Below are 14,104 nucleotides of genomic sequence, written 5' to 3' on the forward strand. Positions count from 1 at the left end.
TAGATGATGAAACTATTTTTTTTTTATGACAACATTTTTTGACTAAAATATTTTTCCCTTACATGTTGCACGTAAACTTTGATCACCCAGGTGTAAATTCCACAGATAGTTGTTTCTGCACCCTTTGTAAGTTGTGAACATATGACTGTTCACTATATTTGTGTAGTGAATACATGAATGTTTTCTATATTTGTGTAGAATTTCCTGGACCACTTTTCTGACAAACCGCAAAGAATCATCGCTTAAAGAAACAGTGTTGAAAACCTGGCGATTGTAGTCTATGCTTAAGTCTGCAGGCTACAACGAAGCCCTCGTTTCGATCGGCCTAGCAAAAAAGGACAGCTATACCAGTTATGGTATTAATGCACCTTTTCCATTGAAACCTTTGCAGCTGGAATGGGGAATAACACGTTAAACGTGGTGTTTCCACAATGATTTCATCACATTATTCTCCCTTTGCGAGTGAATTTTATTCTTGTTTTTCCCTGCATTCAGCATGAGAAGTTACAGCAGAACCTGTAATTCGAATGGGGTCGATAGACATTACTGGGCCACTTATATTGAGAATGTCACTTGCATATCACACACATTTCATACTTTATGAATCAGGCAAACTGCAAATGATTATTAGATCAACTTTCAAGGCCCAAACCATTCTTTCCACAAAGAAAAAGATGTGTGAATCGTCCAGAACGTTTTTATAAATTTTTGAGTTGGCCATGCAAACGTTCACTGCTGAGAACTTGTGACGCTCCCGCTGTCCAAAAGGCTGTTTTTTTCTTTGAATAACAAACATTCCAAGAGGAATTTACACCCCGAATGTTAGCTATACAGTATATGAGGACATGCAAATGAACCCGTCGAAAAGGTAAGTTATACATATGCACAATGCAAGTACATATTTCTGAACCGTTGTGATTCTTGAGCGTTGTCACAGTACATATTGAAACAGCAGCAAAAAATAGTGAAAATAAAGCAGTCAGTATGCTTTCAAACATATTTATATCCTTCAAAATATCGTTACTGGTGCTAAAAATAATCCCTAGACATATAGATATAATGTTTTGGTTAAAATATGATATTCTAAAAACAAGATTACTTGTGCACTGGCATTTCTATATGACTCAGACATTATGCGGAACAGCCTTAAGTGTTGAAATACCACATTTAAATCCCGCATGAACTCACCACTTTCCGCAGTCTGAAACAGAAGAGGTTCGCTGAATAATCCAATTCCTGCGCTGTTTTCCGCTGCCACCTATAAAAAAAAGCAACGATAGTTAATAGGTTGTGCTGTAGAGATCAGAGACACACATGCATGAATTACTGGGACGTGAAATATTTCACTTTGATGCTCAATTGTTCAATATGTAATTTCTTGAGATTTGCTAAACACAATTTGTAAATCACATTTGCCGTCAATATTTTCGATGTCTTATCAAAAGTCTTAAAACAATTCGACTTTTCCCTTGCTCTCCTACTGATAAGAAAATTACTTTTCCATAGATTGCACACTTACAAAAAATCCAGTGTATCAGTCAGTTAGCCATAATCGTTTCTTGGGGATTACTTGGCATCACCACAAACTACCGGCACTAATAAACTGGGATATAAGCGCAGAAAATAGTCGAATTCTAAGACCAGACCACCAGATAAGGCTTTCAATATAGAAAATATTATTGTTAAACACCGTCCCGGCATGAACACGTTTTCAAACTATAGTACATTCACAAAAAAAAACCTTCTTACATTTTTAATGCGTGATCTAAAACATTTTACAATCGTTATTCCACATGTCCCAGCTATCACAATTGGCCTTCTATAGATCTTTCTAACACTATAACAGCTGTAGCCATATATTTTGCACACTGTGGCCCATGCAGTACTTTGATGCCATTTAGGGACAAAGCAACACCACTTTTACATGTATGACAAGAATAAAGGCAAAATATTGATGTTAACAATGCTGGTGCAGAGTGGTTAATGCCATGGCAGACGCATGTCACAGGGTCATTGTTTTGGCACTCCTTGAGACGCGGAGCTTCTCGGGGTGTGCTCTGGCCGGTCGCGTCTCTAGAAGCCAGGCGGGGCTGCTTGACAGACGCGTCCTGAGAGTCGTCTGACGAGGTCAGTCGGCTCTTTACGGCTGGGGCATCTGTTTCCGGTTCGGTGCCGGTGTGGTGTGAGTCTATTTGCTGATTGTTTTTTTGTGGGAGGACCTTTCCCTAGTATATATAGAGGTTGGGTTAAGGTGGATGGTAGTTATATTGGAGGTTATCATGCCGAAGATTCCTACAAAACGGCGCAGGATTGTTTCTTCTTCCTCCTCCTCAGGGCAGGAGGGTACTGCTGCCATTTCTACACCTGGGGGTCGCCAGGTTCCGGGTAGGTCTTCTGCACCACTCCTGTCAAGAGAGGAGGTGCAGGACATGATAGAAGTGGCTGTTTCTCGGGCTCTCCAGGCAGGGGTGGCCAGGCCTAGTCGGTCTAAAGCGGTCCGTCCTCCTGCGACTGCGGAGAGATCCTCTTCAGGTGATGAGGAGGATGATGCTCCATCTACTTTCTCTGGGGGGGAAATATATCTCTAGGGAAGAGATGTGGGAGGTGATGTTGCATGTTCGGGACAATTCAGGTTTTCCGGTGTTTCAGCCTGATGGATCTGACTCACACTTGTTCCCTCAGTATCAGACACCTTCTAAGTTTGCCATGCCTTTTCAGGGACCTGTGAAGGATATGGTGTTTCGGGAATGGAAGGATTTGGATAAAGCTCAAGTACCACGATTCCTTCAGAAACTTAACTTACTGGAAGGGGAGGATGTGCTACCTCCCTCTGTTCGTCTGGATTCCATTTTGGCAACCCTGATTGGCAAGACGGCAGTCAATCCGGAGGATTGTGTGTCTACTGATGCCACAGACCGTAAGGTGGATTCTGGTCTCAAGAGGGCTTTTGCGCCAGAGAATCTGGCCCTGAGAGGAGGTATCTATTTGGCTTATTCTGCCCAGTCGTTGGTGCAGGATTTTGATAAACTGGCGGTTGCTGTGCAGGAAGGTGCGGAGTGCTCCGATCTTCTGGCTGTCATGGAGCAGCAGGCTAGGTTACTGGTGGACGTGTCGTCGGATGTGGTCCGTACTTCGGCTCTGGCATTTGGGGCTCGTAGGTCCCTCTGGTTACGATCATGAAAGGCGGATCCTGGAGAGCAGTCTGCTCTCCTGAGACTGCCTTTTGAAGGACGTAGTTTGTTTGGTGATCAGTTGCCTTCCATGCTTTCCAACGCGTTTAAGGAGAGGAAACAAGCCTTGCCTTACAAAGGTGGCTCTGCTTCTGGAAAAGGGTTCCCGTCCAAGATGGATGCCAAATCTTTTTCTTTCAGGAAACGTCGTTTTCAGCCCTGTGTTTCCCCTAAGACGTCTGCTCCTTCGAACTGGGGTGGGTTCAAGAAGGGGTCCTGACAATCACTGTGGGCCTGGCATAGGGCAGGTTGGGGGACAGCTGAGGCACTTTCTTCCTGCTTGGCAGGAGAGTGTCATCGATCATTGGGTGCTGGACATTGTGGCCAATGGTTACGCCATAGATTTCGATATGGTGCCTCCAGATTCCGGGGTTCGCCCCACTCCTCTGCCTGTGGTCGGGGCACGGAGACAGGTGTTGTTGAATGGGGTCCGAGACTTGCTTCTCAAGGGGGCCATTTCCCGAGTTCCTGTGGGAGAAAGGGGTCTGGGCACTTATTCAGTCTTGTTTCTGGTTCAGAAGGTGTTAGAGGGTTTTCGGCCTGTCCTCAATCTGAAAGGAGTGAATGCTTGGATCAAGACGGTACATTTCCGCATGCTGTCAATTCAGACTATTTTTCAGATGGTCAGTCAGGGGGATTTTCTGGCATCTCTGGATCTGCAGGATGTGTACCTCCATGTTCCAGTGGCAAGGCCTTCTCAGCGGTTCCGACGGTTTGCAGTAGGCCTGGAGCATTATCAGTTTTGTGTGCTGCCCTTCGGCCTCAAATCATCTCCCCGAATTTTCACCAAGGTACTGGCCCCTCTGGTGGCTCTTCTGCATTCCGAAGGGGTGTTTATTCATCCTTATCTGGATGATATCGTAATACATGCTCCCTCACAGGTCCAGTTGTGGAGGCATGTGGCCTGGGTTCTGGTGGTCCTGCAAAACCACAGGTTTTTAATCAACTGGGGGAAGTCAGATTTGGTACCTTCCCAAGATCTGGTGTTTCTAGGGGCTCGGTTTCTGACTCATCAAGGTTTGGTGACTGTGTCGGAAAAGCGGTTATGTGTCCTCCAGTCCCTGGTGAGGGCGATCGTGTCGCAGTCTGCCCCACGAGCGCTTCTATGGTTACGTCTGCAGGGTCATTTGGCGTCAGTGATTTTTCAGGTTACCTGGGTGCGATTCCATCTTCTTTGCCTAATGAACTGGTTCCTAAGGCGGTGGGCTCCAGGGTCTGGTTCTCTGCTGACTCGGATTCCAGAGTCAGGGTTGATACGCAGGGAGTTGGGATGGTGGTTGGTGTCCAATCATCTTCAGGTGGGGTGTCTTTGTCTCCTCCAATCCCAGTTGTGATAACGACGGATGCTAGCCTCTCTGGTTGGGGTGCTTGGATGGGGTCGGCTCAGATTCAGGGGTTTTGGTCCCCGCTGGAGGCCAATCGGTCGTCGAATTGGCGAGAATTGAAGGCGGTGTTGTTGGCTCTGATTCATTTCCAGGTATCTCTGAAAGGAGTTGCGGTTCTTATTCGGACAGACAACTTAGTAACCAAAGCTTATGTTAACCGGCAGGGGGAGACCAGGTAGAGGGCTCTGTTCAGTCTGGCAAGAAATTTTTTTGTGTGGGCTCAGGAATGGGTTCCTTCACACCGGGCCACCTACATTTGGGGGGTGGCCAATGTTCGGGCGGATCTTCTAAGCAGAGTGATTCCTTCCTCGCAACTTTTCTCCCTCCGGAGGTCACTGTTTCTTCATCTTGTTCGCCTCTGGGGTCTTCCGGTGATGGATGTGTTTGCGTCTCTGGAGAATGTGAAACTCAGTCGCTTAAGCTCCCAGTTTCGTTGTCCTCAGGCTTGGGAGGTGGACGGGATGTCGTGTCCTTGGCCTCAGGGTCTTTTGTACGCTTTCCCGCCATTTCAGCTGCTCCGGGCTTTTCTGTTGAGAGTTCGTCATTTGGGAGCCAGGGTTATCTTGATTGCGCCCCATTGGCCGAGGGTGAATTGGTTTCAGTTGCTGCAGTTGATGGCGGCCGGTCGGATGTGGCCTCTTCCTCTTTGTCCGTCTCCCCTGGAGTTTCCTTGCCTCTCGAAGGGGTCGTTGAGGAGGTTACACTTGACGGCCTGGAAGTTGAATGACAGGGTTTGACGGGTTTGGGGGTGCCAGTAGCTTTGAGTTCTACTTTACTGGCTTCAAGGCGGTGTTCCACTTTGATTTCTTATAGTAGACAGTGGAAAGTTTTTTCTTCTTAGTGTTTCCGGCATAAGTTGGATCCTACGTTCGCTTCTATTTTTGATGTGATGCAATTTTTGCAAGATGGTGCACAATTGGGTTTGTCAGTGGCTTCCCTGCTGGTGCAGTGGGTGGCTATTCAAGCATTTAGGGGTCCTTGGCGTAATCTGTTGGATGAGGGTCATTTGATGCCTAGGTTTTTTCAGGGTCTGCTTAACTTGTTTCCTCACCCAGTACGTTCTTTTCCTTCCTGGGATCTTTCCTTAGTTTTGGATGCCTTGACTGCTGCCCCTTTTGAACCTCTGGGGGACTGTGACTTGCGTCATCTTTCTTTGGAGACTTTCTTTCTGGTGGCCATTACTTCGGCCCGCTGTTTAGGGGAATTGGGGGCCTTGGCCTGTTCTTTTCCTTTTTGTAAGGTTTTTCCAGATCGGGTGGTGCTTGTTCCGGTTCCTTCTTTAGTTAATTCTTCTTTACATGCTCGCCAGGAGGTCATCCGTCCTTCATTTTGTCTGAATCCTTCCTCGGATGAGGAGGTTCGGTTACATTCTTTGGATGTGCGCAGGGCCTTGTTGGAGTATCTGCGTGTGGTGGCTGCTTTCCGTAAAGGTGATTCTCTTTTTGTAAATTTCAGGCCGGCCCGGAAGGGTGAGAAGCCTTCCACGGCTTCATTGAGTCGGTGGGTTCGCTCCTTGATTCTGTTGACATATTCATTGAAAGAGGTGGTTCCTCCCCAGGGGATTCAAGGCCGATCTACCAGGGGTATGGCAGCTATGGTGGCTGAGCTTCAGGGGGCTTCAGTGGTGGAAATTTGCAGGGCCGCCACTTGGGCCTCTCCTTCGACATTTGTGTGGCATTTTAGGTTAGCAGACTTGGGATGTTTGGAGTCGGTATTGGGTCACTGTGTCTTATCCTCTGTGATGTAATAGGGGGGTAGGTTGTCGATGGTCTTTATGAATTGTAATTAAACTTATTGCAACTCAGTGTCCATCTCCTGTTTTCTCTTGCTATGTCTCATTGGTTAAAGGAAGGCGAGGGAGGGACAGGAGGAAATGCGTCCATTACTTATGATAATGGCATTACTCCTAGTCCTACTCCCTCACCTTCCTTTCCGTTCCCTCCCGGAAGGACAGGAGGTGGTGGGGGTGGGGGGTTTTGAAAGGGGAAGAGAGGGTCTAGGGGGAGGCAGGAAGCCTCATTGGTTAAAGGAAGGCGAGGGAGTAGGACTAGGAGTAATGCCATTATCATAAGTAATGGACGCATTAAGTTTTTCTGCATAACCCTGTTTGAGCAATGAATGTCGCATACCTTGGGGCTGTTTTAGTGGAAAACTCCTGCCCCCCCAATTTATTGCATTTACGGGCAAAATTTGCTCTGTAAAATTACAATGTACGGGTAAAATCGAGCCTGAATTTACTGGGTGCGATTTTACTTGGTAAATCCCAATGCGACTCTGTTTTGCCAAGTGGCAGCTGGGCCTTGCAGAGAAGTGAGGAATTAGCACTAAAATACTACCTGTTAAGAGCATAAGGTAAATGAATCAAAGTATTAAATAAATTAATCAAAATATTTTAAAATATAAAACTATAGTATTTACGGTATCTAAGGGCACCATGTGTGAATTTTAAAATAGTTAATTAGTTTAAACCCAAGAAAAACATTAAAACAAATGTTGTTTATAACCCACAAACACATTTATCAAGGAACTCAAACACACAATCCTCAACTAATTCATAAGAACTAGCATCAATTTCCTACTGTCGGGCGCATGTACAGGCAGACAACACAGGCTCACGTACATCTCTATGAGCTTAATTTATTGATTCTACAGAAGCAAATACAAGTGCAGCAGCAGGCCCGACAACAAAGATCACAAGTAGCTAGTAGGCATAACAAAGGCCTGGATATCAGGAGGTGTCTCAATCATATAAATATGTCCACATAATATATTCTTACAAACTGTTGCCTTGACATATACACCATACTCAGCTTATTGGATGCAACAGGGAGAGCTTTATAGTCAAATATTGGAATAGAGACTGCCATTACCACAACTCTTACAAATGTTGATGGTGCTACCATTTTTGATATAGGTGGATTTCAAGCTCCAATGGGAAGTTTTCATGCCATGGCAAAGCCCACCCATTCCAAGTTTTTCAAGCAGGTAATGGGTGCCATACTCCAATTTGCACCACAATACATTGTTTTCCCTAAGGCCAACCACAAAGTGAATCATGTCATAGCAACGTTTTATGCCTTTGCTGGATTTTCTAACCTCATAAGACCCATGGGCTATAGTCATGCTGCAAATATTACACCAGGCGCAGTTATGCATGTGTACAGAAATACTAAGGTGCAGCATGATCAAGTGGTGTGTGATGCAGAACTCATTATTATTCATTATTGTGCCCATTCCCAGGCTCTTCACAAGATTCTAGGATTTAAAAAAATAACAGGATACCATATAGATGTGCACATATCACTCACAAAGAACATAGATGTTAGATGAATATAACCTCAAAGCATTTATTAATTGTGACATGCAATACATGTTTCTACAAATTGCATTTTATATATACCTTTTAAAATGTACTTTTCTGCTGTATCCCCATCGAGGTGACTTTGGTTAGCCATTATATAAATGGATCAAAACACCCATTCATGACCCCATCAATCTCAAGATACTTATAATGAGTCAGACTTGTTTCTATTTTCAACATCAAAATAAAATATGTACTTTTTATAGTACAAAACATTTCTTATTATTGACTAATAAACATAATAAACATATTTTTGTGAATTTTATATATGTTCATAATAGAGTCTTAAGTAGCCTTTTTTACAAGGCGCGCTGTGTGTGAGGATTGTAGAGGGGAGGAGGTGGATGCTGGTGGGAATAGACTGGGGACCTGCAGTGCCTCTAGGTGACGTTCATTGGTAAGACAGGTGTCCACAGCTGTTATGGACACTCTTAGAATTGATTAATTCCACAGATGAGAGCAAGTTGTCTCTCACAAAGCTGAATTGCAAAATTTTGAATGGTGTTTACAATTCAGCTGTAGATCCTTCACTTAGCCCTCTCAGATTCTGTGGCCAGGGCTCTGGAATGAGCAGAACACCATTTTCACCTCTAATGAATGCGAACCAGATCAACCAAACATGCCATTTCATTGTGACCTGCTCTCTCAGCCTAAATTGCTCCAAGCCTCTAAATAATGTTAGCCAAGTTTGGGTGAGGGCCACAGATTGCTTGGAAGATGGTGCTGTATTACTCGGTTAATCAGGTCTGAGAAGAGTAGATGTTTTTTGCTCTTGCTAATTTTTCTCTCTTTTTGTGTCCCATTTCTCATGTTCTGAAGAGACTTCAATAAAAAGGAGTAACACATTGCACTTCAGATGCCTACTGCCTAGCCTCAATAGAGGCACCCATTTCAAACTGTAACAACAGTTCTGTATCTAAGGAGCTAATGTGTCAGCAGAGGAAAGAACCGTTAGGAGAGTAGTTGAACTTTCTGTATCTTCAGTACTTGAAGTGGTATTAGCTGTCACAGGGGTTGTGGCACTGCTGGTGAATGTATCCACACGAAAATTCTTCTTTCTAGAAAGAACATTTTGCAAGTGTACAATGACTTGTTGAAAGTTCATCCTGGTCCTCCTCCTCCTCTAGCATTTCCAATCAAAAAAACAATGTATACATTTTACGATTCAAAAATGAACACACAATAGCATACATCAATATACTGTACACAATTATTGTGAATATTTTAAAACATTAGATTAAAATATAAACATTAAAAAGAGTATGATCACATAACATGGCTAAAGACAGATATGTTTATGTAGATTTATCTCCACCTTATTTTAACAAACAACTCCCATATATGTATATATATCTAAACTGATTATTTAATAAACTTTAATACATAATTGTCTGCTTTTTAGTTGGATTTTTTAATAAAATTGTACAAGTTGCACTTGCCACAAGTAATATTAATAAGTGTGAATTTACATTCTGAGATATTTTATGATAAACCCATATATTGTAAAGCCACATGTCAAGATTCCAATTGCATTTTAAGATGAATGGTTCCAAAAGGTGGTAATTACAAGTGTATAAATAAATTAAGCATATGTACTAAACGGATATAGTATTTGTGACTTACCTGGCTTCATTGCTACTCCTACTTATGTTGCTCTAGCAATGCCCTGCTAAGGCTTATAATGGATCATATGCCTCTTTCCATCGCTCTTCATCTTGTGTCTAGGCGGCCTTTTTGTGTTGTGAAAGGAGGCCTCTTGTTCTTTTGAGGCAACTAAAGTTCTTTTAACAATCATCCACTGACCTTGGCTACATGGAAATTACATTAAATTTGTCACTAATACTCTGCCACAGTCTTGTCCTCACTTTGGTGCTATTTTCACCATGAGGCTTCCTGTGAGGCATGGCACCTCCTATAGAACCTCTTCAGCCAAAACTAGAAGATCACTGTAAGGTGGATTTGTAGGAGCACTGCTTGTCACCTGAGAGAGTAACCAGGCGGTGAGCGCAGGTGTGTGATGAGGCTGAGCCTGACTACAGACAGTCTACATAGTCCCATAAAAAGACTTACTGAATAGCCAGATCTTCAGCTTCTTGCAGAATTAAAGAAGTGAGGAGGAGGCCCTAATGTGTTGAAGTGAGAAAGAGGCCCTGATCCATGGAGGAGGTTGTTTCAGGGTTTGACCACTTGGTAGATTAATGATTGACCTCACATTCTGCTTTTGTGGATGTGTGTGAGAGTGTTTTTGAGCAAAGTTTTCTGGTGGGCTGGTGGAAGTGAAGCCACGTATTGAGGCATGTGGGCCCTGTTTTGTGTAGTAACTTGAATTTGTGTGTGACAAGTTTGAACTGTCAGTATTTCTGGATAGGGAGCAAGTGGAGCTCTCTGAGGAGTGGTGTGGATTCAGCAAGGGAGGACTAGGATGAGTCTGGCAACAGCACTTTAGATGGTTCGAAGTCTTTGATGGAGATGGGTTTGGATGCCGGTGTAGAGTGCATTGCCATTTCCCAATCTGCTTGTCATTATGGCCTGTGTGATGGTATGTCTGGTGTCATTTGGGAGCCACCTGAAGATTTTACGTAACATGTAGAGGATGTGGAAGCATGTAGAAGTGATGGCGCTGACCTGGGACTTCATGGTGAGGTTGGTGTCCAGGCTGAGTCATAAGTTCATCCTATGATTGGGTGTGGGTCCAAGATCTGCGGGCCACAAGGTTGAGTCCTGAGGTGAGCTCTTATTCTCGAACATCAGCACTTCAGTTTTGTCAGTGTTGAGCCTAAGGCAGTTTTCTTTCATCCAAGAGGCCACACTGGTCATGCATTATTTGAAATTTGTCTTAGTGGTCTTAGTGGTGTTAGTGTCCTCTGAGAGGTAAAAAATGAGCTGGGTGTTATTCGTGTAGAAGATAATGTTTATTCTGTGGGATCTGCTGATGTTTTCCAGAGGAGTCCTGTGTATGTTGAAAAGTGTGGGGCTGAGTGATGATCTCTGTGGGACTCTGTAGATGAGGCCCTGGGGTTTTGATGTAAAAGGCAAGAGCCTGACTCATATTTTCCCTGAGAGGAAGGAAGGTATAGCATTAAGTGCTGATCCATGTATTCCCGCTGCATATAGTCTGATGATAAGTGTGTGGTGGGAGACAGTGTTGAAAGCGGCTGTCCACAGTCGAGAATAGTGAGTATGTTGTCTCTGGCAGAAAAAATATGTGCTTCCTTAATCCTCCTGAAGTCATTGTGTGAGAGTCCTACAAATATTTGGCCCCAAACGTTTTCTGGAAAGAGGTTAGCTGTGGATTTAAAAATCAAATCTTCTCCTTTGAACACAAGGAGAAAATGACTGCCAGTTGTTTACTCAACTTTAACCAATGGAGGTGTTAGACTTTCAAATGACCAATCACCAATGTCCTATGACACAACATCCAATGTTAGTCTCTATAGTTTCTGAGAATCATTTGATTTTGCAGCCATGAGAATCTTGGTGCATGTGCATTAAAAAATGCATGTGATTTTACTGCACCCGGTAGTTCCAGGTGTGGCAAAATTGCATGTGGTTTTACTGAGTGCATTTCCGGACCTGTTCAATCTGACACTGTGGGACATAGAAATAACAAAGTCCATCTGGACATTAAATTTATATAAAAAAAAGACAGTGTTGACTAGATCTTCCTTGTACTATGTTACACATTTAAGAAAGTGCAGCGTGCAGAAAACAGCCAAAAAGCTGAATAGATAATGGTGTATTTCAAATAAAATGTATGTTCTCAATTAAAATAAATAAAATACATAAAGACATTTTCAAATTCAACTCAGTAGCTTCTACATTTTTTTCAAAGTTCCCCTAGTCTGTGAAGACCTGAGATATGAGGAGAGCATTAGTCCTTTTAGAAAAAAAGAAAAGTCTACTCTTTGGTATTCACTTTAACATTTATACACCCTTTTCCATTGTAAGCAATCACACAACATTTGCTTCTGCTAGTAACTGAATTATCCTTCCCTTTTGTTTTTCTTTTGTTTTCCTAGCTGGGTATCCTTTTTGCTTTTCCCTGCTTCCTTTCCTATTTCCCTCTCTCTGGCTTTAAACACTTTTTTCAGGTCCTATGCATTAATGTTACCTCTCTATTGTTATATGCAATTTAATGAGATAGTGGCCTCTGGGTCTCTATTTGTTAAGCACACTGACAACACCAAGGCAGGAGTAGCACTACAGAAAAAAATCTGTTTTTACAAAAACATAAATATTGTTAATTCTATCACAATCCCTAGTGGGTAAATGTGAAGCTATGACATATTCTGAATTTGCTGGATATAGAGACAAAATCTACCAAAAATAAATTAATGGCCACTGCCTATTGGATAATGCATCCAGTAGTATATCTAATGATAGTAGCAATAGATTGGGAACAAATAATAAGAATGTATATGAACTTACTTAAGAACATTCTTGGAAAACTAAAAGCCAATGCAAGAAAAATACCAATGGGTTGACAAATCAAACAAGCATAGATAAACCTAATTGGTCTGACTTTCATCTAGTAAATTATGTAGATACTGACCTGTAAAATACTGTGGTGAGGGAAATGGTGGTGGTGGTAATGACAGTGGCTCTGTTTAATGGTTGTGAGAGCGGTGGTGGTATGTAAGGTAGTGTTGGCAATGGCTTGCACACCAGTTTATTTTTAGATACAAAATAGTTCCTCATGCATTTCAATAGAAGCTCTCTATGGGAGGCAGAACGATACACCAGACAGCCATTAGAATGATGTCAGAGTTTGATAATCACCTGGGTGAATCCAATAACCATCCTATATACATTTTAAAGAATTGGTAAAAATGTCTTGCAGACATCTGCATTGTCTAGCCAGACATATGTGTTTTTGCAGATAACATCATCTTCAAAGAAAAATTTATGTTTATAGCAAATAAATGCTTATGTGACTGACTCTGTTCATTTTGGAAACTGCCAAGGAAGTTTTGATATTCCTGTCAAGTGTCCTAATACAGTAATGTACTCCAAGCAATTATTTCTTTTAATAGCCATTTACATCCAATTTAACAGTTCTATTTCCTGTTAAAATATGTCAGTGCCTTTTGAACAATGCTGTCAATTTTTGGAAGTAGTGCTGTCCTGTTGTGCAAATATTTTTTGATAACTGGATATAAAGCCCCATATTTTTGCTCCTACAACAACTCACATAGGTATGTATTTTCTAGTTTTGAATTAGGCTCCTTTGAGTCCAACAACAGAGTTTTTTTTTATTTTCAATGAGATATGTTATCTCGATATCTCTAATGTTTAATTATCAGGTGTGGTTACTTTTTTTTCCTTTCTGTTTCTAGTATATTCCTACCTCTAGTTCTCGAATCCTGACAAGTGGTTGTTTTACCACAAGTTGTGGAAGCCATTATCAATCTCGAAAATATCAACCTACAAAAACACTGCTAAAATTATTATTTTTCAATACATTTTAATAAAAATTCAATCAAAATATCCATATGCAAACATGTAGCACATTTATAATATCAATTACAATAATGACTTTTACAAATAACATTAGAGTGAACAGAACTACTGACTATCAATATACAGTTTACCACAATATCTGTAAAAAGTGAATGATTGATTGGGGTGTATGGGAATTCACTACAAGTAATAAAGTCACTAACCCATTTGTCCAGTCAAGGGATTGAGTAATTTAAACCTCAGGTCAATCCCTGGTACCTATGGCAGAGAACAGATGGGCTTAATGCAAAAGAAACTGTGTTAAACATTAAGAATTATCAAATCGGTTAAAAATGCAAAAACTCAACACAATGAAAATCCTACTCCAATTTAGAAACATGGAGTGAATTTTAATATGCAAAATAGCAACAAATGGATAAACATCCATTAAGTAAAATCATAGAGATGAAGATTTAAGGTAAAAAGAGGTAAGAAAAATCAAAGCACCAATGATAGTCTAGGGTCGCAGTTGATCAGGACCTAGGTGCAATTACAGGCTGACCAGGAGTAGAGGTCAGTTACCAAGCAGGTTTGTCCAGTTTCGAGATTTTATCTTGGGATTTAGTTTCTGAAATGAAAGACAAAATCCTTCAGTGGGACAAGGCTGCAGGCTGTATCCAATTAGGGGT

General features: G+C 42.1%; 1 protein-coding gene across 1 annotated transcript in view; it reads right to left on the minus strand.

Moving 5' to 3' along the window:
* PTPRQ (protein tyrosine phosphatase receptor type Q) overlaps positions 1 to 14,104 on the minus strand; it is a 1,423,303-nt gene that overhangs the window by 910,247 nt on the left and 498,952 nt on the right. The window contains exon 18 of the mRNA XM_069227528.1: positions 1,189 to 1,258. Coding sequence (XP_069083629.1) covers positions 1,189 to 1,258 — 70 coding nt within the window. The remainder of the gene's footprint in view (positions 1 to 1,188; positions 1,259 to 14,104) is intronic.

This window comes from Pleurodeles waltl, chromosome 4_1 (assembly GCF_031143425.1).
Source record: "Pleurodeles waltl isolate 20211129_DDA chromosome 4_1, aPleWal1.hap1.20221129, whole genome shotgun sequence".
Classification (NCBI taxonomy): domain Eukaryota; kingdom Metazoa; phylum Chordata; class Amphibia; order Caudata; family Salamandridae; genus Pleurodeles; species Pleurodeles waltl.